The sequence below is a fragment of the Phocoena phocoena genome, chromosome 3 (genome assembly GCF_963924675.1).
Source record: "Phocoena phocoena chromosome 3, mPhoPho1.1, whole genome shotgun sequence".
Taxonomy (NCBI): Eukaryota; Metazoa; Chordata; class Mammalia; order Artiodactyla; family Phocoenidae; genus Phocoena; species Phocoena phocoena.
The window spans coordinates 12,438,828-12,462,089 of record NC_089221.1 but is presented as its reverse complement, the minus strand read 5'-3'; the positions used below and the strand labels follow the sequence as shown (position 1 = coordinate 12,462,089).

General features: G+C 47.7%; 1 protein-coding gene across 1 annotated transcript; it reads right to left on the bottom strand.

Moving 5' to 3' along the window:
* Positions 1–1,498: 1,498 nt before the first annotated feature.
* Positions 1,499–23,262, bottom strand: OTULINL (OTU deubiquitinase with linear linkage specificity like). Its single transcript, XM_065873627.1, has 8 exons — positions 22,761–23,262; positions 7,716–7,875; positions 7,598–7,629; positions 7,400–7,491; positions 6,480–6,629; positions 3,681–3,809; positions 2,484–2,753; positions 1,499–1,672 (listed from the first exon to the last, which is right to left on the bottom strand). The coding sequence occupies exons 1-8, from the start codon at positions 23,260–23,262 to the stop codon at positions 1,499–1,501; spliced, it is 1,509 nt and encodes a 502-aa protein (XP_065729699.1).

Below are 23,262 nucleotides of genomic sequence, written 5' to 3'. Positions count from 1 at the left end.
CGTCAAACACGTTAAGACGTTCTTAGAAGGGATGTGTAACTTTGAAGTAGTAGATCATTAGCCAAGATTTTTAAGGTTATTTTGTATTCAATATTTGTTGAAATTCAAAACAGATGAGCAAAGTACCTCCAAAATAAAGATTACCAAAATAAACTGAAAAAGTATTTCCAAAATAAAGATGATCAAAAGCTAGTTAGCCTGAGTATATTAGTTGTCTACTGCCGCTGTAACACATTACCAGAAACTTAGCGACTTAAACAGCATATCTATTGTCTTACAGGTCTGTAGGCTAGAGGTCTGACATGGGCTCCACTGGGCTAAAATCAAAGTGTCGGCAGGGACGCGTTCCTCTCTGGAGGCTCTAGGGGAGAATCTGTTCCCTCGCCTTTTCTAGCTTCCAGAGGCCGCCCACATTCTTTGGCTTGTGGCTCCTTCCCGAACCTGCAGTAACTTTCTTCCTGTATATGCTGTAAGTAACCAACGCCAGCAATGTTGCATCTGTCTCTGATTGTACCTCGTTTCCCTCTGACCCTCTCCCAAGTCCCTCTTCCACTTTAAGGACGCTTGTGATTATGTTGGGCCCACCTGCAGAACACAGACTCCTCTCCCTATTTCAAGGTCAGTGGATTAGTCCCTTAAGTTCACCTGCAGCCTTATTCTCCTTTGCCATTTAACCCAACATATTTACAGGTTCTGGGGATTGGGATGGATTCTCCCTACACACGTTAGATACACATGTAAATACACATTAAATATACCGTTTAATATTTTTGTGACAGTACAATAATTGTCATTCAGTTGCCTTAATCTACAGAATTTATCTTTTTGATCTATATAAAACATATTAAACTGGCCAGATGCAATAGTAAAAATAAAAAAGATAAAACAAATTGTACAACATTACAAAGTAGTGGCTAAGTGTAAGTATGTGTTTAGATATGTATATATAAAATTATACATGTTTATGTGTATGTGAGTGTAAATACACACACACACAATTTTAAAGTTAATCGAATGGTTCTGGAAAATCAATATACCATAGAGATTCCTGGGAAGGTAATGCTTATAAAATAAGGCCATGTTTATGAAGATCCCAAATCAGTCAAAGACAAGATTCTTAACAAAGAACATCAAGATTATAGACAAAGCAATTCTTTCCCTTTAGTCCTTTTCCCCTACTTGTTTTTTTTCTCGCTTTCTTCCTGTTCTTGTTCTTCCCAAACTGAATGTCCTTGTGCTCTGTTGTGTGTGAAATGACCAGAGCCTTTACAAACAAGGTCAAACCACCAACCCACAAATGCATTAGTGCAAGGGCTCTGGAGGAAATCACTGGAAACAAAGGGAAGGCACGTGGGTCTCCGTCCAGTGTACCTGTAATCCTGGAGAGGGAGGTCCCGATTCCTCCAATGGCAGCAATACTAGCTTTGCTTTTCTAGAAACATGACTTGCAAGTGTGACCACTGTCACCGGTGAGAGCTGGTGCCCGGTCCAGGCAGACTTAAAAGACAGGAATGTGATAGTGGCAGTCATTCTCAGTCAGCAGGGAGACCTCCGGCCACTCCCTGAGCGACTCCTCTGGGTAGCAGACTTCAAAGTCTCTGGAGTTAAACCTGAACAGTCTGAACACTTTTATCTTCACTTCCAGGGAGTATCCAAGTACAAACATATCAATCTGGGGACGAGATGAAAGAGAGGTCACAGATACACATCTCCAAATTCCCACCTCTCACCAGCGGAGGGCGAGTATTCTTCTGCAGCTCATGAGATGATGATGTACTTGCTGACCCACACATGAACCAGGGAGGGGGCACAGAGCTGGGGACGAACGTCCGCTGCGTGGAGGGCAGGGGACAAGCGGAGAAACGTCTCTGGGGAGTAGCGTGAAGAAATCACAGGGGAAGCTGCCTGGAAAAAAAAAACTAATAAAGGAATGCTTACAGTAAAAGTTACACTGTTTTTCCAACGGTTTTTTTTTTTTATCGTTTTAAATCAATTTTTACTAAAATGTCAGATGATTTTGAGCACCTCCTAGGAAAGGAAAGCAAAGCAAAGCAGAACGAAAGCCCTTTTCTATGGGGAAATGAAAGCATTGTCTGGACTTCTTTTAAAATTTCAATAACTTCTACTTGTCTGCACTAAGTAGCCAAATGCTCTCCCAGATGTTGCCTCAGTTTGCAGCTGGACTTCCTCCTGGGTAACCTCTGTTGTGGGAAAGCCTGTTACTGCCTGAGAGGCAGTGGGAAGGTCAGGAACGCTCCCAGGACTGCCACTCGCCAGCCACAGGGCTGCGAAGACGCAGCCGCCAGCGCCGGGCAGGAAGGTTTATCACTCTTCTTTTCCTCACTTGAGGGCAATCATACCCACCCGCCACCTCTTTGCAGCTGGATTGCTCATGGCTGAAAGCAAACTACAAACACCTATGTGCTCAAGTGTTGCCAGCATCGTCCTTCATCATACACATGCGATTCTTCTGCCCCATTTACCTGCTCTAGTCCACACGTGTCACCTACAGAATTCAGGTGATTCATCATGAAGCTTAAAGGGTCGGAAGAGGTTTCCCGGGTAAACAGGAGTCGAAAAAGACTGGGAATGGCCTTTTCGGTCTTCATTTGTTCGTAAGCCTCAGTGACCTGATAGAGCATGATGAACTTCAGAGCTTCGTAAAGTTGATATTCCAGGATAGCATCAGAAAAAAGGATGTTGCACATGCTTCCTCTCTTGTGATAATCTTTAATTCCACTAAATTCAGTCCACTAAAAACACAGATGTAAAGTGAAACTTAAACGGGAAAGGTGAATACATGCACCATTGCCTAATTGTTAAAGTACTTATGAAACAAACCAGAGATTAATAGAGGGGAGTCGAACTTTAACTTTTCATTTTATATCATTTGACACTGATTTTTTTTTTAACCCTAAGTACTTATTACTTTTACAATAACAAAATATTTCATTTAAACTAGTTTTTCAAAAAAGCACCACCTACTAGGTAAAATACTAAACAAGTCAGTTTCCTAAAGCTGCCTCTAAGGGTGTTGGGTTACACAAAGGACTTTCCAGTGACAAACAGTACTAATTAGTATTCTCTCTTTACCACTCACTGTGTGCCAGGGCGGAGTATAAAGCGATCCACGTGCATTCTCCCATTAAATCCTCACAACAACTAACTGTACAGGGTTGAGGCTATTCATATTTTAGTTTTACAGATCAGAAAACCGTGGCACAGAAATGGTATTTCCCAAGGAGGATTCATTTCAACGATCTAAAATCTGTGTTTATTCAGAGCAGGAAAAACAATCTTAGTCAAATTATAACATCTGTCCTGTCCCCAAGTTACTAATAGGCACGTTTCAGAAGAGCATTTCCCAGTGCCTTGTCTGGACCTTGCACCACATTTTTCTGGGGAAACAACAGAGGTACGTGATTGTTAAGGTTTCCCGGCCAGCCCACAAAAGCTCTCTTAGCCCGTGATAGGTGTAATCGTCGCGTACAACAGCATCGCTCCCGTTCATTACTGGGAAGGACACAGAAGAGCAGGGAAGGAAGTGGTCAGCTGCTGGAAGACCATTCCTGCCCCACTTCCTACTAGCGGGGCGTAGAGCGACACGCCTGGCATGAGAGAAAAGGGGCTGTGTGTGGGGTGCATGCTTTCATTCCTAGTTTTCCCCCCTAAAGACTCACCTGTGCTTTCAATAATTCCACACATTTACGTAATTTTCCAAACACATTCGAACCTGTATACTTCTCAGGACCAAAACTGTATTGCTGGATCCAATTACAACCTTGTGAAAAGAGCAGTTTTTCAGGAAGCTTAAAAAGGAAGTAGATGCCAACAGTGATCAGTATCTCAACATGTCTGACACACAATTTGGAATATGTCACAGGAGATAATCTTATCCCATTCAGAATCTTCATTTTAAAAGACTATAACAACAGTTAAGTAAAAACATATAGTTTTTTTTTTTTTTTTGCGGTACACGGGCCTCTCACTGTTGTGGCCTCTCCCGTTGCGGAGCACAGGCTTCAGACGTGCAGGCTCAGCGGCCATGGCTCACGGGCCCAGCCGCTCCGCGGCATGTGGGATCCTCCCGGACCGGGGCACAAACCCGCGTCCCCTGCATCGGCAGGCAGACTCTCAACCACTGCGCCACCAGGGAAGCCCTATAGTCTTGTTTTAGATTTGTGGATTAAGTGATTTGGATCATCTTCTTAATTCACAGTTTCACAACTGATGAAAACCTAAATGAAGATTACGTCTACAGAAACTATCTTTTTGGATAAAACATTTCCCGAACTTCCTAGGTATACACTTTTAGAAATTATTTTTAACCAAGAACCGTTAAGAGTAACATAGTATATCAGGGGAATGTAGATTGTACGAGGATGCACTTTGGGGTTCAAACCTAGCTTTGTCACTCGCCTGCTGAGAGATTACTCACCCAGCACTGTTTATGTAACCTCTTAGCCTCATCCTCCACTGTAATGGAGACAATGACAATTGTCAAAAATCAATGACAGTACTATCCATTTTGCAGGACTCTTGTTGGGACTCTATAAGGTTATAGAATACGTAAGAATCTGATCCATTGTGGGTATCTGATACATTTTCCCACCCAGCTGAGCTTGTGGAGCCCAGCACCTCAGCTAAGTTCTCTGTCCTCAGCAACTATCAGCAGGGCTGGCACACAGCACACACTTAACCGCTAGATGCAATTAAACTACCACTAAAAACAGCTCTAAACAAAAGATGGTAAGGAAATAGACCATGTGTAGTTATATATATGCAAATACTTTATATTTCTTTGCTCCTCCATCCTTAAATGTACATCTGTGGTTAGGCATACTACATTCAAATAAAAATTAAGGTTATCCATAAGACTGTGCTGCTTTAACTGTCAAGAAAATGAAGAAAACAAGGTACTGACTGGGAGAAAATATCTGCAAATGACATAGCTGATGAAGCACTCATATTCAGAATATATAAAGAATTCTCAAAACTCAATATTAAAAAACCCAAACAACCCAATAAAGAATGGGAGGGGCTTCCCTGGTGGCACAGTGGTTGAGAGCCCGCCTGCCGACGCAGGGGACGCGGGTTCGTGCCCCGGTCCGGGAAGACCCCACATGCCGCGGAGCGGCTGGGCCCGTGAGCCACGGCCGCTGAGCCTGCGCGTCCGGAGCCTGTGCTCCGCAACGGGAGAGGCCACGGCAGTGAGAGGCCCACGTACCGCAAAAACAAACAAACAAACAAAAACAAAAGAATGGGCAAAAGATCTGAACAGAGACTTCTCCAAGCAGGTAATGTGGATGGCAAATAAGCACATGCAAAGATGCTCAATATCATTACCCATTAGGGGAATGCAAACAAAAGGCAGTGACACAAATGCACCCCTATTAGAATGGCTAAAAAACAAAACAATAAACCTGAGAATGTGGAGCAACTGGAACTCCGTTATTGGTGGCAAAATGGCAGAGCCAGTTTGGAAAAGAGTTGGCAGGTTCTTATAAAGTTAAACCTATCATGTGACCCAGCTATCTCACTCCTAGGTATTTACCCAAAAGGGATGAAAACTTACGTTCATACAAAATCCTGTATGGGAATATTTATAACAGCCTTATTCATAATTGTCAACAACAGGAAGCAATCTGGGGACCTCCCTGGTGGCACAGTGGTTAAGACTCCATGCTCCCAGGGCAGGGGGCCCGGGTTCGATCCCTGGTCGGGGAACTAGATCCCACATGTGTGCCACAAATAAGAGTTGTCCCACATGCCACAACTAAGGAGCCTGCGAGCTGCAAATTAGGGAGCCCGCCTGCCGCAACTAAGACCCAGGGCAACCAAATAAATAAATAAATAAACTGGAAGCAATCCAGATGTCCTTCAACTCATGAATAGATGAACAAAATATGTGACATTCATATCATGGAACACGATTCAACAATAAAAGGAGTGAACTACAAATCCATGGAACAACGTGGATGAACTGCAAATGCATTATGCTAAGTGAAAGAGGCAGATTCAAAAGGCTACACACCAAATAATTCCATTTACGTGACATTCTGGAAAAGGCAAAACTAAAGGGACAGAAGACATGTCAGTGGTCGCCTGGGGTTGGGGGTGAGAGAAGGATTAACAAAAAGGGATACAAGGGATTCTCTGGGATGGAGGTTACATACTGTGCTTGTCAACACTCAAATAACCATAGAGTAGAAAAGTGAATTTTAGCAGACCACCTAACTTGTAAAGGACAGATGCCCTTCTCAAGAAAAGATGCCGGCATTAAAAACAAACAAAATTGAGTGCGACTATCCTTCTGAGATGGTTTGTTTGCAAACTGACATGAGAGACAGAGGACTGGGCTAAAGGACCTTCAGTCTCCTGACGCCCTGTGTACAAAGCCACCCACAGAAGACCCCGAGCATCTGCGTTGCAGTCCCCATCAGTGTGACCTTTCCCGAATTTCCGGTGTGAGAACGTACCTTCGCAATATCTTTTTCTTTCATCCAGGACGGGAAAGAGAGGCCCTGGCTGAAGATTTGGAAGAGCACCGACCTTAGTGTGTTGTAGTTGTCTCTCCTTACTTGTCGAACACATTTAATATGCCGCCGCCAAAACAGCTCCTCATAAGCCTATGAGCACGAGAGGAGAGGCTGTCTTTAATTCCACTGGATGAGAGAATAAAGAAAGCAAATCCACTGCCTCTTCAGCAGGTGTTACTCCCAAATAAAGTGGACAACAGAAACAAAACAATTATAAATTAAGAATGCGAACACGTGTAATTTTCAAGTGACTTTTGTGTGTATGGAGTCCATGTCATGCTATTTTAGTTGGTAACTTCCTGGAAGCCCAGAGCCAGGAAATGTCATTCTGGGGAGATGATGTCTACAACTTGAACACAGTGAAATATACTATATATACTTTTAAGCCCATGCTAAAGTGTCATTTAAATGTACTCTTCTTTTTCTTTCTCTCTCTCACTCTCTTTTTTTTTGGCTTTAGCTAGTGACAAGGTTGGACAGCACTGCTGGGAATATTTACCAAGATCGGTCTGATGGAAAGTTCTAAAAATCCTCAAAATGTTTTATGTCAAGGTGCCTGAATCCCGTCAAGGACAGAAATCTCCACTGCATGTGCAGATGTGTTCATAGGCTTGGTCAGCGGGGAGCTGAAACGGGTACAACGCTCAAGTGTCCTGAAATTACGGGCCTAATTTACCCAAGTCCTCGAAGGCACTAGCTCTAGGTGAAAGGCCCGAAGGCAATGTCTAGCAGCTGTTTGGCTTTTAATTAGAGCCACAGTTGTTCTTGGTGCCACATTTGGTAAAGCAGAATGGAATGCGTGTTTCCCGATTTTTACACACAAATTCTCCAGCCACCACGAGCTGTATAAACAGACACACCTTCCTCATCAGCTTGGCATGGGGTGTCTCTCCTTTCCATTCTCTTGCACAATGACTGAGTAAATCAACTTCTGCCTCCACACTGAGGTTCCCTGGACCAAATCAAAGACACAAGGTGGTGAATTTTCCCTTTCCTTTCCCTTCTTGAACCCTCTCTGCACTTTAAAACTAAGGAAACATATGCATGAAAATATTTACTTTTGAATCTCCTCTGCAGATATCCAATCCACCTAAAAGATAAGGGAACGATAATATCAAAATTCTATTTTAAACAGCAAGGGCATTTTTGAAAATTAAAGATGACATAGCCACATACCTTTTCAGCCGGTGCCCTAAATATAAATGTAGCCTTCTGAAGTAGCAGAGGGTGCCCACCAGAAATGAAACTGCCAACGTCACTGACCCCTTTGCTACTCTCCACGTGGTATCTAAGGCTTGGCTGGTGACGAGTGTCCAGGAGTGCACTTGGTCATTTCCTACAAAAATTTAATAATAATAACACTGTATAGCATGGGGAACTATATTTAATATACTCGATAAACCATAATGGAAGAGAATATAAAAAGGAATGTATATATGTGTCTGAGTCACTTTGCTGTACAGCAGAAATTAACATTGTAAATCAACTATACTTCAATAAAAAGTAAAATAAATATACATCACAATTACACAAGCCTGCTTTGTTTAAGGGGGAAAAAAAGATACACTGGATAATTTTACCTGTAAAGAGTCTATCATTGATTTAAATAAACATTTTTTAAAGCATTTGAAAATTCAATCTAAAAATTAAAGAAACACCTAGTTCTATAATCAGTGTCATATATAAAGATATCTTTGTTCCACAGAATTCAAGAGGAACAGGGAACATAAACAGCATGGGTTTCGGAATCCCTCAGACCTGAATTTAAAACCCGTTTCTCCTACTTACTCAGCTGTCTGACTGTGGGACACCTCATTTCTCTTCCCCTGAATTTTCTTGACTGTAAAATGGGAGTAAAAATACTGACCTCGCTGGAGAAAGATGGAATGCAGTCCTTTAAGAACTAGCACAGTGCGCCTTGCCCTGGGTAGAATATCTGCTAAATCCAAGAATGATCAAGGGAGTCTGCTCAGCACCGAGCCCACGGGAGTCAGTCACACCAGGGGGGTCTCCTGCCGCGTGGCCACCACCCACTTTTGCCCACGGCGACACTCTTAGGTCATTATGGGGCATAACACATGCCATCATCTGAACGCACAGAACGAGACTCAGACAGCAGGCACAGAGACATGGTTTGCAGAAAGTGGGCCACTTAGAATAGTCGTGGATGGAGCGAGGTGTGCAGACTACAGGGTACACTACGATTCCTGATGTGACAGGAGAGAAAATTCACAGGCCAGGAGAGCCCCAACTACGTACTTGCGATATTTTACTATGTGCAACAGATTCCTAATTATATTATGTTTGAACATGTAAAATGCTGAAGTACAAATGAGGAAGAGAACTTTTGAATGGTGGCCAAACCTCCTGGGGTTCATTGTGAAACAGTTCCCTCCCTGGCACATTGGTTTAGTAAAATTCCAATGATTAACTAGTAAAAGCCTCCTGGATTCGGAATCTACAATTTTAGCATTTTTGATCTTATGGATATTTGATATGCATATCTCAGTAAAGTTGTTATACATTCTCAATAAAGAAATATATATACTCTCAATAAAGAATTTACCAGCAAATAAAGAAATAAAGTTACCAGCAAATAAAAATATGCATGTTTATAATTATTTAAAAGAACATTTTTTTATTATTCGATTAAACTGTTTATTTTTAGATCGTTGTACATTCATACGCAGCTCTAAGAAATAAGCTTACAAGAGACAGAGAGACCTCGTGTACCCTTTACTGGAAACGTACATTTTCAAAAGCAGGTACTTACCTGTTTAGAACAATTGATTGGCTGTTAATTATGTATTTACTTCTACCTATTTAGTACAAAGTTTTTAATGAATTGTTTAAAAACGTAAGCTATAATGCCTTTGCATCTATAATTCAGACTTTTATTAAAGCCTACATTATTCTCCTTAAAGAATGTATAATATTTTAGTATAAAGAGCGAGCATCACATGTGTACACAATCACTGCCTTGTTGACGAGCATTTGGGTGGTTTCCCAGCTTTTCACTTTTACAAACATTTTCCTCCAACAACAGTCCTCGTGGACTCACGGTATCTTTTAGGATAATTTCTAGAAGAGGAAACTCTGGGTCAAAGGGTGTGCACATTTCCAGATGTTACAGATGTTGCCAAAGTGCCCCCTCAAAGAGCTGACACTCCCGGCACATGTACGAGCCTCCATCTCCCTAAACCCCAGGACCGGTTATGATTTCTCACTGCAGTAACACGTTCATAGTTCGTCCTCTGTGAAGAGCCTTTTGGAGCATCTGCCTGCTTCCCACCGGGTCGTCCTGGTTTTTGTGTGGACTTGGAGGGCTTGCAGTCACTGGGCTGGGGGCTGGCTGCTGCCCCCTCCATGGGGCACTGCTCTCATCTGTCACACACAGACTCCAATCGACGTGCTGCATTCTTAAAAGATACTGCCCGGCCCCTCGGGGCATTTGATTTGAGACCCCTGAAATGGGGGCTTCTCCTGAGCCTGAGGCCTCTCGACAGCTGCCAGGGCCTCCACGGGGACCCACCGCAGATTATGGTCTCCTCACACCTACACACACGTGCACGCACACGCACACACACACGCACGCACTTCCCTAGCCTACCGCCCTAATCCTTGAAATTAAACCCACCTCCAACCCAAGAAACGGCGATACGATCAACTTCTCAGAAAAAAACGTGTGAGGGCTGAACACCCCCTTCCCACGCAAACCAAGAATACGAGCCTAAACTCCTTGCATCCACTCTACCCAGTGCAGCCACAGGTACTAGCCAAGAAGGGCCAGAGAGAGGATCAGGGGGGCTGGTGTGTGTACCAAGGAGCGGCCTGGAGGTGGGACTCAGGAGGTCACAGGGGAGTGGGCTGCAGCTCAGAGAGAACCCCGAGGTGTTCACATAACTTCATATGAAAATATTATCAGGAGTGGGGCTTTGACAGTTTAAAAGAGCTACAGTTTGAGCTTTTGCTATGTGCCAGGCCCTGCAGCAAGCGTTTTACAGGAATTGTCTCATTTGCTCCTAGAAACGCAGTGGCGTCAGGAGGCCCTGGTCCTGCAGTACACGGGGTGGGTGACTCCATGCCCCCAAGTGCCTGTTCCTTAACCCCGGGAGGGAGGGCAGCAGGACAGCCCAGCACCAGGAACGCAGGGCGGCTCAGGGGCTCCTCTCGCTGCCATTACCCTGGTAACACGGAGGCCCCCTTGGAGCTGCGGGATGCTCCAAGGAGATGTTGGGAAAAGTGCCGAGCTCATGGCCGGGCGCACGGCAAGTACCCAAAACATGTTCATTATTATTTTATCACCTGAGGACACTGCGAGGGAGAGAAAGATGAAATAAGCCGCAGAGCTAGAATTCAAGCGCACGGGGCACTACGATGCGGGAGCTGGACACTGTCCCACTTGCCTACCCTGCCTCTGAATGATGGAGCTGAGTGAATCCCAAGCCAGCTCTGCTACAGCAAGTGGAATCCAGGCTCTTTAAAAAGAGAGTTTAAAAAATTTCTCCTGCATGTGTCAATAACTGGATTACAACTCAAAACAACAGACACAGAGGAGAACACCATAAATGAGGCACCCAGCAAAATACTATCATGATCACAGCTTTGATGATCTCCTGAGTCAAATCTCATTTCCCCCAAAGCAGCCAAGACGGGATAAGATCTTCCATGTCAGAATCTTCCCGGGGTCCCCCTCGGCCAACCGGCCAGGGAGAAGTCAGCACCCGCCCGCCCAACTTCCCCTCCCCTGCCCAGTGCCCTGCCTAACAGCAAGCTGGCCTTGGGGGGTGCCCCCTGGAATAACAGGAAAAGAGAGAAGTTCCACCACCATGGAGGCAGTCTTTCAACATAATAAACAGAGGAGCGAGAAGAAGGGCAAGAAACAAGGGGAGTAGGGGACGAGGGGTGGCTTTGGCAACGAAGAGGCGGAAAACAAGCATTGCCAGGAATTATGGATTTGATCCTTTTTAACGCTCATCAAGAGATAAAAATGAAATTTCTTTTTAACGCTTTCGGGCTGGACAGCTTGGGTGGTGGCTGAAATGAGGTGATACATGAGGCACCAGGCATTCCTGTGACAGCGGAAAGTGGATGAACTAGGTCTTACACATCCCCCCAGGCATCAGCATTACCACCTGCTGAGACCTCAACCCACACAATCCGCGGCAACACTTAGGTAGTTGCGATGTCCTTTGGGTAATGACACCAGAACCTCCTGAAGCCAGCAGTGTGGCCATCTGACACTAAACTCCGATCTGCGATCACTCAGACTACATGTGGCAGATGAGACCACTGACTAGAACTGAAAAAATAAGAAGCCACTGTTCTTTTGTGGTAAAATTCTACTCAGCCTTTTTTTTTTTTCCGTTCTCTAAACTGTACCAAAACTGAAATAATTCAAACACTCAAACAGGAAACCAAAAAGAAAAAAACAAACCTGAAAACAAAACTTAAAAGACCCAGAGGAGCCAGGAAACCGAGTGATCACCCTGACAGCACTTGGCCCCAGCCTCAGGCGTGCTCTCAGGGAGAGCCCTGGGGCCTGGCTGGGGCCCGGCCCCTGCCCCACAGGCCACCCCTGGGGCTGCGGCGGCACAGGGAGCTCGCTCCGCCCTGCTGACATCTCCTGAGGCAGAGGAGGAGATCAAGAGGCGGAGACTAGGCCTGAGCTAAACAGTGGAAAAGGTGACCTAATTTCGACATTGGAGACAGCAGGGGCAGCGAGACATACAACATGGGAAAATCACCTTGTTGAAAACTTTAAGGTGAAAAATACTAAATTTAATATAATAAATACAACAGATATTTCTATCAGCTTCAATGCCATGTTCTGGCTGATTAGCTGGAGATGGTAGGAAGAGTGGCCAAGAGAGATGGATGGGTTAGGAAGCAAATAGGGCCCGGGACGGCCGTGCCCCTTCTCTGTGGCAGGAGTGGTGAAGGGATGGGGGTGCCCCAGAGAGGAGTACACACAGGCCACGTGGTACAGTGGGCTGGGAGCGGCCCGGGAAGCCCCCCTCCCTCCTGCCCCTTGCCCTTTGGTTATGCTATTTCTTCCTACCCTGGGCTGGGCGCCAGGCTGGCAGGCAGTGAACTGAAAAGACACATGCTCTGGCCCCAGGGCGCTCTTGGTCTGGTCTGCTGTCAGGAAAGGCTACTGGTCAGCTTGCCCGCGCCCACAGGTTAGCACGTCCTGCTGTCAGGGTCCGGCCAGGACACAGAATAACACGAGGCCCTCATGCTGGATGCCCAGGTGGGTCATCTCTCTCAGAGGGGAGCTCTGAGAACCTCAGAGGCTCAAGAATAAAGCAAAATACGGTACATTCGTCCAAACGTATAAACTAAGCAATATGCAAACAGAGCGATAAACATACAGAACAAATCCTGTTAGGACATCAAGGCTTCTGAATAACTTAGAGCAAACGGGAGACTCCTAGAGAAACGTCAGCACGGTGGAGTGAAAGGCTGCGTTTAAATGGTCTTGGCTCGTGCAAAACCATAGGTTAGTTGGGTTTTTTTTTTTTTTTTTTATCAGCTATGTGGGAAAGAGAACAAATAACCTCTTAATAAATGTTTGAAATGGTGAGGTCAAAAGACTTTCTACACATTGGAATTTCAGGTACTAATCCTGCTCAGTGAAGAAACAACGGTCTCCCGCTTAGTAGAGTTCTATAACCAACAACCACAAGATCAGTATCGCTGAGGAAGAGAACCCCCAACGTGGAAGTTTTTATCTCGAAAGTCATGACCAGCGAGACACACAAGGGTAGCCCTGTCGTGCAACCAACTTAACAAGGCTATGCGCGCAATCCCACATCCCGTGGGACTGGGCATGCTTCACCCAAGGCTTCTGCCAACCAAGAGTCACCAAACACAGCAGGAAATGGTGCTTGCCAAACACTGAGGGGACTGTGTGCGTGTTTTTAATAACATCATAGCTCAGAGTATTTTCATGTACTGGGCACAGCGTTCGGTGTGTTCAGTCCCACCCGTTGCTTTAATTTTCTAACCATGTGGCAGAGGTTTAAAACCCACCCAACTACAAAAGCAGGAGGTGGGATAGACTCCGGGGACCCCAGAACTCCAGGTCACTGTACCCAGCCAGGCAGACTCCCTGTCCCTGGTCCGGTGGAGACAGCGGGCTGGCAGAACAAGGCTGGGACCCAGTCTTTATTCTGCCATTTTCTAGCTGCAGGACCTCAGATGAATCACTTTGTCTCAACAAAGAGGCAAGCGGTTGGTGTGACCAGATCTGTCACCACAACTTGAATCGTTGCTGCTTGGCATCACGAAGAACGTGTTTGATTCTTCCTCCACACGACAGCCTTTTAGATCTTTGACAGAAACACGGGATGCTTGGGCCGAAGGGGCTGGAATCCCACTGGTTCTCCAAGGCCTGAGTCACACCAGGCCCTCAAGCAGAATGAATCTCTCCCCTGGTTTCCCCCTACACACACACACACACACACACACACACACACACACGCTGTCCACACTGCAGGTGGGTTCCGGTTCAGTGGATTCATGACTGTGTCCCCCACTGGCTGGAAAGCACTTTTGAGGTGAAAGCTGAAGCTTAATTCACTGTGGGCCTGGCCACCTGATGAGCTATCACATGCACACTTCATCTTTGAAGCCCAGAGAAAGCAAGCAGAAGCCTGAACTTGAACCCACATGTTCTGACTCAAGGTCAGTGCCCTTTGAATTAACTACACAACTGCCCTTCCTGAGTAATTCTCTTCCAAGAATTCAAAATAATTAATAAGCATGAACTCGGAAGGCAGCTGTCATTCCCACTGTGCCTTTTTCTCTTCTAGATCAGACACTCCCCCTTCTCTCCACCAGGCCTCACTTGACATGATTTGGTGGCGAGGGGCAGGGGGGTAGTCTCTTCACCATCCCGGTCACTCTTCTCGGGACCCACCCCACACTCAGAGTGAGGCCGCAGGTCAGAACACACTGTCCTGGGTGTGACCAAGCGGGAGAGAATTCAACCACGTAACCACTTCGTGCTCCATCGGGAGTCAGCAAGTTTTCTGTGTGGGGTCAGAGAGTATTTTCGGCACTGCCAGCCGTCTGGTCTCCGTCCCATCCACTCAGATCGTCCCCGACAGAGGGGAAGCAGCCATCAGACAGTACAAGCGGGTACTGTGGTGTTCCAAGAAAACGTTTTTACGGACGCTGAAATTTGAATTTCCTATAAGTTTCACATGTCAGGAAATGGTATTCTTCTTTTGATCTTTTTTCCAACCATTAAAAAATGTAAAAACCATTCATAGGTCACAGGCCATATAAAAACTGAGTGGGACAGATCTGGCCCATGGGCCGTGGTTGGCCAGACTGTCTAGATGATACATTCACACTAATGCAGCCTGCGATTGTATTAGTACTCAGCCTGCCATCAACCTAAAGCCGTTTAGACCTGTTGCTGGAGCACATCTCCCCATTTGCTGAAGGGGGAGAGAGAAAAGGTGCTATCGTCCCACTGTCCTCAGACCTCCAGGTGGAAGAACTGTCCTGGAGATCTGGTGCTGGCCTCCACCCCTCTACCCTCTCCTCTTCCTCCTTCTTGAGGGAGGGAGACTTACCTGATGGCAGGTGTAAGACCCTATGCTCAGCTCAGCCCCCTCCTCTCCACCAGGATCTGCCTGCCTGCCGAGAGGTGCCCTTGGGGCTGCTGTCTCTCTGGGAGGGAGGCCTGACCTTTGAGGGGAGAGTACAGCTCAGGCACTGTCTGCAAGCCCATCTGGCCATATGACTAAGACATAGGGATTTTATCACCGAGCCGACATTTTAAAAATCCCTGACTTCCACGTCCACCTTTTAGTTAGTTCAGAACCTGGGAAGGGAAGCAAGGGGTTATCCAGATCGCGTGTGCAAGCTCTGTGCTTTTTCGACCCAGGAGCTGACACACAGCCCTGCTAAATTTCACGTTACTGGACTTGGTTCACTGCTCTGACCTGTCATGGCTCCCATGGTGCTCTGTCCCTGTCTCAACTCTTAGGCCTTTAAAAATTAAGCTTGTCTTCCACATCCCAAAATAGATCATTTATGAACATGTGACCAAGAGAGAAATAAGGTACACCCTGAGACAAGCCACTTTCGCTGCAGTGATTTTTCCATTAATCAGAATCATTTGGCCTCTGTCGCTAGTGGTTACTCATCCTTCTAATTGGCTTCCCTTCTCCAACGCCATTTTCCGCTCTGGAGCCAATGGTGTGGGTGTTTTGTTGGTTTGTTTTTTGTATCTTTTTTTACATTCAATGGACGTGTCATCTCCTATTCAAAAATCTTTCTGGCTTTTCTTACTTATAGGAAAGACCCACATCCTGGCAGCCAGTGGAGTCATCTGGAAAGACCTCTAAACAAGTAAGAGAGTAATGGGGCAATGCCTATTGCACCATCCCAGCCACAGGCCTCGGAGAGCTGGTTTTCCCATAACCAGGGACCGGCCTCACCACGTAACCCCAGCCACCGGTGGAAGAAACTGAGAAGTCGGGCTGGGCCCACCACTGATGGGAGCCCAGGGCGGAGGCCCCCTGTCCTCCTCCCCTAGTCTCTACCCCTCGCGGACCCACCTACCTTTACGTGGTCCTTCAGATCTGCTTCCCTGAAAAGAAACCAGAGGCTTCCAAACAAACTCGCCAAACATTATAGAGCATTGTACTCAAAGTCTATTGACAGCGACATCCTTACCAGCTGGGCACTTAGAAAGACAATCCTCGGGCCCCATGGAAGCAGAATCTGTGTTCTACAAGATCCCCAGCGATTCAAGCGGAACCAAAGCCTGGGAGGTACTGCCACCGAGAGGGAACCATCCTTGCCCTGGCTCTACCTGTGGAGAATCTATTTATTGGCTGGGCGCCGGTCTTTTCTTTAGTTCCCAGGTGATTCCAATGTATCACTGGCGATGAGACACACTGCTCCGGAGTCAGGGCTTCCTCCACCCTCGGCTGTTTCTGTTAGCTCAAATATACTATCACCAATTGATTTCCAAAGTCACCCTTAGGGGAAATCATGCCAGATAAAGTCTCACTGGTCATGTAATCCAGCTACAAGTACGTGCTGCCTGTGTTTTGTGTCTCTTTCCCTTTGGCCAGGGTGGGGCTACTTTTACTAGTCAGTTGCTAGTTTTCCAAGGCTGGGATCTATGCCTACCTAAAAAAGAACTTTGCTGAAATTAATAATCAAGGAACCCAACTACTAATGTGACCTCCGGGGAGGTTGACCAACTCCTCCTGGCTTGCCTGGGACTCCCCCAGTTTTAGTGCTGAAAAGCTCCTCGTCCGAGGACATCCTTGGTCTCAGGCAAACCAGGACGGGTGCTCACCCCGCCTCCAGGGTCCCCCTTGGTCTGACCCTGACCCTTCCCTATTCTCTCACCTCTTCCTCTGGCTCCAAGATGACTGGCGGCCCTCAGTTCCTCCATCAGGGCTCACTCTTGCCTCTCGGCCTGCCTTTGGCCATGCTCTTCCCTCATCTGGAATACTCTTCACTTTACTCATTCTCCAGCTCTCAGCTCAAAGGTCGCTTCCTGGGGCCAAGCTTCTCTGACCCAATCCCAACCCCCAGGCTTGGTCAAATCCCTGCTACACTCTCTCACAGTACACGGTGTCCTTTTCCTTCACAGCACTCATCACAGTTTATACAACTGTGTTTGTGTTTGATTAGTGTCTGTCTCCCTGTGTAGGTAAATGTCTTAAGGACTGGGACTGTGTCTGTTTTCTCTCTGCTTTCCTGGTCCCTAGAAACATGGTAGATAGTTAATAAATATTTGTTGAATAAATGAAATGAATCGATGTAGTCAGAATCCAGTCCACATGTCTCCACGACAGAGACTGCCGGCCAACCCCCGTATCTGTTCTCTCTTCTTCCACAGGAATAGAATCCTGACTTTGGCTGGATACCTAGCTACTCAGAATAAAGGCTACATTCCACCTTCCCTACGTGCTGGGTAGAGCCATGTAAGTGAATTCTGGCCAAGAAGTGTTATGGGCAGTTTTCAAAAGGTTCTGCTGAGAAGAGTGTGTACTCCTTGCCCTCCCTCCTCCCTACTAGCTGGAATGTAGGTGTGATAACTGACATTCAGCAGCCATCTTGGATCAGGAAGTAGCTGTGGGCGTGAAACCCATGCAGGATGGAAACAAAGTGGAAGGAGCCTGGGCCTCTGACACTATGGAGCCCATTCCAGCCCTGGGGAGCCATGTCTGAGCTTTGCCATAAAAGAAATAAACTTAATTCACTTATTTGGGGCTGTTCTGTTATTCCACCATACCTAATCCTGCCTAACAGCCTCTCTCTTGCTGGTCCCTTCTGACTTCTAACATGCATGTCAGAAATGGTGTGGGAATTCCCTGGCGGTCCAGTGGTTAGGACTCCACACTCCCACTGCAGGGGGCGCGGATTCAATCCCTGGTTGGGGAACTAAGTCCCGCAAGCCGTGTGGTGTGGCAAAAAAACAAAAAAGCAAAGAAAAAAAAGAAATGGTGAGCCACCACTCTTGTTTTCCCTTCCCTTAAATACACTCATGTAAATATAACGCAGGAAATGAGGCTGTGAAGCTGTCACCTCGTGGGATGGCTTCAGGGCAGTGGACTGAGCAGGCCCCAGGGAGTCAGGAACTCAACTCCAGGTCTGGTCCTAGACAGTCGAGCAACCTGGACCTCAGCTTCCTCCCCTATAAACAAACACAAGGAGGCCAGGCCACTCAGCGCCATTGTCCTCCAAATGCCTCTTTATGTTAACATGTTTCAGAGTTATGTTAGTGGAATGGTCACGTTGTGGTACAGGCACAGGATTTTAAGAAGTTGTGAAACAACCGAGATTCAACTAAACTCAAAACATTACTCAAAACTTGCACTACAGGAAAGATGCCTGAGCGTGTACAGAAGATACATAAGACCTTGACAAATGCCAGCAAATACTTCACCCCTGAGACATGCGTGCTTAGGTCTGCACGTCTATTACACCAGCTGACCTGAAAGCAGAATTTTGATAAAGAGCCTTTTCCGCAAGGGCTTGCGTGGAACCCCAGTTTCTAAATGACAGCAAGAAATAAAAGAGGAAGATTGAGGAGCCTGGGGGAGTGGGGAGGGAAAGGAGAATTGTACCTTCACATGTTAGAGGCTCCACACTTTGAATGAATCAATGAGGTATATGTGGGAGAAGATGCTGGAATATCCAAGCATGAGGACCAGTGCAGTACAAGGTAGGTCTATTAGCAGTGGCTGTACCAGTCCTCTGTCATGACACAGCTGAGTATCCCAAACTGAGTTTAACAAATGTTTAAGAAACAAAAGAGAGGGATACACCATGGATAAAACTGATCTAATAAACTCTCAGTTTGAGAGATTTTTCTCTTTATTTCAGATTTCAGAGGAAGGAATCGATGCACCCAAGGCTTGCACTGCTTCAGGTGCAAAACGGAGGGACCCAACATTTATATTAATAATTCGATTGGCTACGTTGGCATTTCAAGGTGCGAGGCCAGCCTTAGCTACGAACTGAACTCCCAGTTCATTTGCTAAATACCAAGTAAAATGACACAGAGCTGATCGGGTCCGCCACTCAGCCCTTCACAACTGGACGGTGACTAACTGTCCTCACCCACGCCGGCCTGGCTGGCCATCTCTTCCACTTCTCCCGTCCTCTCAGCCATTCTGCTTCTTCCACAGCATTTCGACCTATCCTGGCAGGCGATTTGGAAGACACAGAGCACTGTTTTCCTGTCACTTTAGAGATCTCACAGCAAAGTTGAGGCCTTCTTGTCGCAGATCAACAAATATACCCACGATGTGCCTGGTGTCACTCTAAGACCCAGGGAAAGGTTGTCTCTTTACAGTGAAGAAGTTCAGTCCACTTCTCTTCAACTTGGGAGACAAGACGCTCTGGGGAACCTTCTCTGCCCCGGCTTAGGGGAGAGACACACAAGGTTCAAAGCCCACGCCCCTACCCACCTCCGCTCCTCAGCCACTTGGGAACGGGCGCCTGTGCCCACGAGGTCCGCCAAGCCTTGGGGGAACAGGAGCTCAGGTCCACTGTATGGGCAACACGAGAAGGCAGGACACTTTTTTTTTCCCCAGTGAAAAAGACAGCTGTATGTGATTTACATTTAACAAGATTTACAGAAAGGGGTAGGCGTGGTCCTGCGCTCCTGGCCCCCCCAGATCTGGGCAGTGCCTCCAGGACAGCCTGTCTGACAGGCCGAGACAGGGACCCCCAGGTCTTCTGGGTCCCTTCTGGCCGCCTGGGCCTCAGCGTCTGACGTCCAGCTTGACCTCTGAGGTGGGCCCACGGCACAGAGCCCACCCGGAGTGCAGGCGCCCCACAGGCCAGGCCAGGTCGGGAAGGCATCTTGTGGCTCTGGGGGCCGCAGGCACTCAGACCCCACCCAAGAGGGCAAACCCAGGTATCTGGGCAGCTGCCGGTGCTCAGGGAAGCGGGCTGGGATTCTGCTTCTAAGTTGGGAGAGGACTCTTGAGAAGCTAACTTCCAATTATCGATACATTATTACTCCCTCTGCCAGAAGACTAACCCTAACTAATATTCAATAAAAACCAATAACACTGGCAAGCAGAGATAGAGCTAATAAGGTGTTTTAAATTACTATGTATCTAACATCCAACAGTTCCACGTAAACTCAAAGTCAGAGTCACCTGGTTAAATCAACAATGGAAGACTTACTATTAAATTCTTAATTCAGAGGTTTATTGAGCATAGCCTCTTACGTGCTACAGTTTCTGGGATTGTTGTTTATTGCCTGGGAATCCCAGCAACAGTACTAACAGACAAGCGTCCTTAGTCTCCTAGAAATGAACATAAACATTTTATCTTCCTCTTATTTTAAACATGATGGCACGTCTATTCCGGCTCAGTTAAATGAAAAAGTAGAAGAATAGAGTATGACTAAAACAAAAGATCACTGGAAAAATGAGTGTATAAACAAAAACTTCTCCCTGTTGACTTATTGTAAAATGACATTTAAGTGTTCTTCCATTCAATTAATTACAAATCAATAAATGTGTATATAACCTCCGTCTTGAGAACAGATTGTCCTAAGTAACTGAACGTGGACCAGAGGATTCAAGTGGGCAGGAGAGAAAGGTCAGATTCACTAGTCCATTAACTCCTTTAAATGGTACATAGAGACTTCAGAGCCACGTATAAAGAAACACACGTGTAGGAAGTTTTAGCTCGATAACGATGACTTTTTCTCCCGCGCACACACCTGTGAGTTCCCTTGAGCAACAACAACGGTATTACGTTGATAAGCCAACTTTACTTTAGAACAGCTTAACTGTGATGAGGTACCCTTGGAACCTAGAGTGCTCCCAGGTGTAAGCCTGACTGTTTTAGGAGACAGAAGCGGGCGATGGTTTAGAACGTGCTGCGGGAGAAGCCAGGCTGCCAGGGCTTGAATCCCGGCACCACTTACTAGCTGGAAACTCTGAGGAAATTCCGTGACCATTCCGAGCATCACAGGAGGGTGGTCGTCGAGATTACATAAGACTATGTATGGGCAGTGTCTCCACGTCCAGCACCGTGAAGAGAACTCCAATACCCACTGCTACTGTGGCAGGGACAACGCTGGGGGCTGCAGACACATAGGACAGCACCCACCTGCTCCGGGGAGCCAGGTGAAAGGTCACTTTCAAATTCAGTCATTGTGCCAATCAAGAATTTCTACTTAGCTAAAACACATGGTGCCAGAACTTACATTTTATTTGCTATTTAATCCATCTCACAGCGTTAAGAGTAGAAGTATAAAAGTGACAAACAGGCTGGCAAAAAATAGCAACTGTGGACCACTTGGTTGTAAACATTCTCTTGTAGGCTCTGTTGCGGACATGTGTTTTCAATTGCAGTGTTGGTTTTCCTTTTCCTAAGCCCTCAAACTATTTTTTAAGGAAGGAAAATGTTTCCCTTTAGGCTGGAGCTGAGGAAAGAATTCTCTCTGCGCTCACAGTGGCTGCACACCTTGAACTTGGTGCAGTGGAAGGGAAAGTTCCTGACAATTACATTAAGCCAAGAGTAGGTACCCTTCCGCGCCCCCCAGTCAGCTTTTCCCAGCTGTGCCCCACCTCCGCTTCCAGCTTTGCTCTGCCGAAACAACACAGGGAGAAGGGAAGAAAATCACATATGAAAAAGTTCAGATGGATACACCCCCAGGAAATATTTGGCTAATTCTATAAGAATCCAAGGTGCAGAAAGGTTGAAAAGGAGTTCATTCTCCAAACTTTTGAGAATGGGAGATACGTCAACCACAGAATTCTAGACTGGGAGGGGCTTTATGGATCAGCTAGCCCAGTGCCCTCATTTTATGGACCAGGACCCAGAAGCTTCGAGGCCCGCAGTCCTGGGCAAAAGGATGTCTAGAACTCATGTCTTGTCTCCTAGAACCGGGCTGTTTTCACCACACCCGACACTTTGCCGTGTGAATCAAAAGCTCCTGCTGGGACCAAGAATCCGGACTAAGAAGCAGTCCCAGGAGCTTCCCATTGACGCTGCGGCACCTGGAACAGGCGTGCTCCCCAAATTCACCAGTGGGCTCTCACCCCCCGGGTGGCCTCCAGGGAAATACACAATCGGGAATGTGCTCCAAACTGAGAAGCAGCTCATCTTCCTCAGACCTGGGGCTGAAAGCATGGGAAGGAAAGCACCCTTCACTCGTCCGGTGAGGGCCCCGCTACGCACGCAGAGGGCAGAGACACCGCGACACAGGTGGCGCGCGGCGACCCCGGCCACCTGTGCCATATACCGTGCTGCCGCTCCTGTCCCTGGTGACATTTTTTGTTTCAAAAGCCAGAGTTTTCTCTGTTGCTCATCGAGTCTCGACTGCTGCGAAGGTGTCGGCCACATCCTCCGCCAGCAAAGCGCGAAACCCGTCAACTTCCCTCCGACAACAATCAAGGGCTCGGAGGGGACACCGAGAAGGAGACACCGGCGCTCGTGGGCGCCAGGGCCCGACCCCAGCCGCTGCCGGGGCACCTCACGCCGCCGCAACGCATCCTAGCCCGCAGGATCCGCTTTCTCTTTCCAGGAACCCGCCAGCTCTGCCTCGGAGGGTCGCTCGCTGCCTCGGCCCGAGGGCGCGGTTCCTCACTGAGGGGCGACCCCCGCCCCCGACGGCCCCCCAAACCCTGCAGCCCGTTCCCCTCCCCGCCCCGGGCAGGGCGCCCAGGACCTCCCACCCTTGGAATGGCGGGCCCCGAACCTTCCAACCCAGGGCTGCGCCGACGGCCGGCGGGGAGACCGCTTCCCGGGCGCCCGCGGCCCCCGCCCCGCCGGGCCCCGGGCCCACCTGCGGCGGAGGCGCGAGGTCGTTGCCGCTCCCGCTCCTGCGGGGGGCTCCTCCGCGCCGCCATGGCAGCCGCGTGCTGCTGATGGGCGCGGAGCCTCGACCGGTGGGTCTGTCAGACGCGGCGGCAGCCGGCCGGCGCCCCGTCTCTCTTCCCGGCGGCTGGCGTGCGATAGAGGCGCCGGCAGGGGACCGCAGCCTGAGCTCCCGCCCCGGGAGCCCGCTGGTCGACTGACACACCGGGCCACCAATGGGAGGCCGCGGCGGGGCCAGAGTTGGGGACCAAGAGGGCGGGGCCTTGCGGGGTGGGCGGGGTCTCTGCGCCTTCTGGGTCGCCAGCCCGGGCTGCGCAGAGCAGCTGGTACTCCGCGAGGCGAGGGTGGGAAAGACACTTCTGGGATGCAAACGCCGCTTCTCGGGAAACAT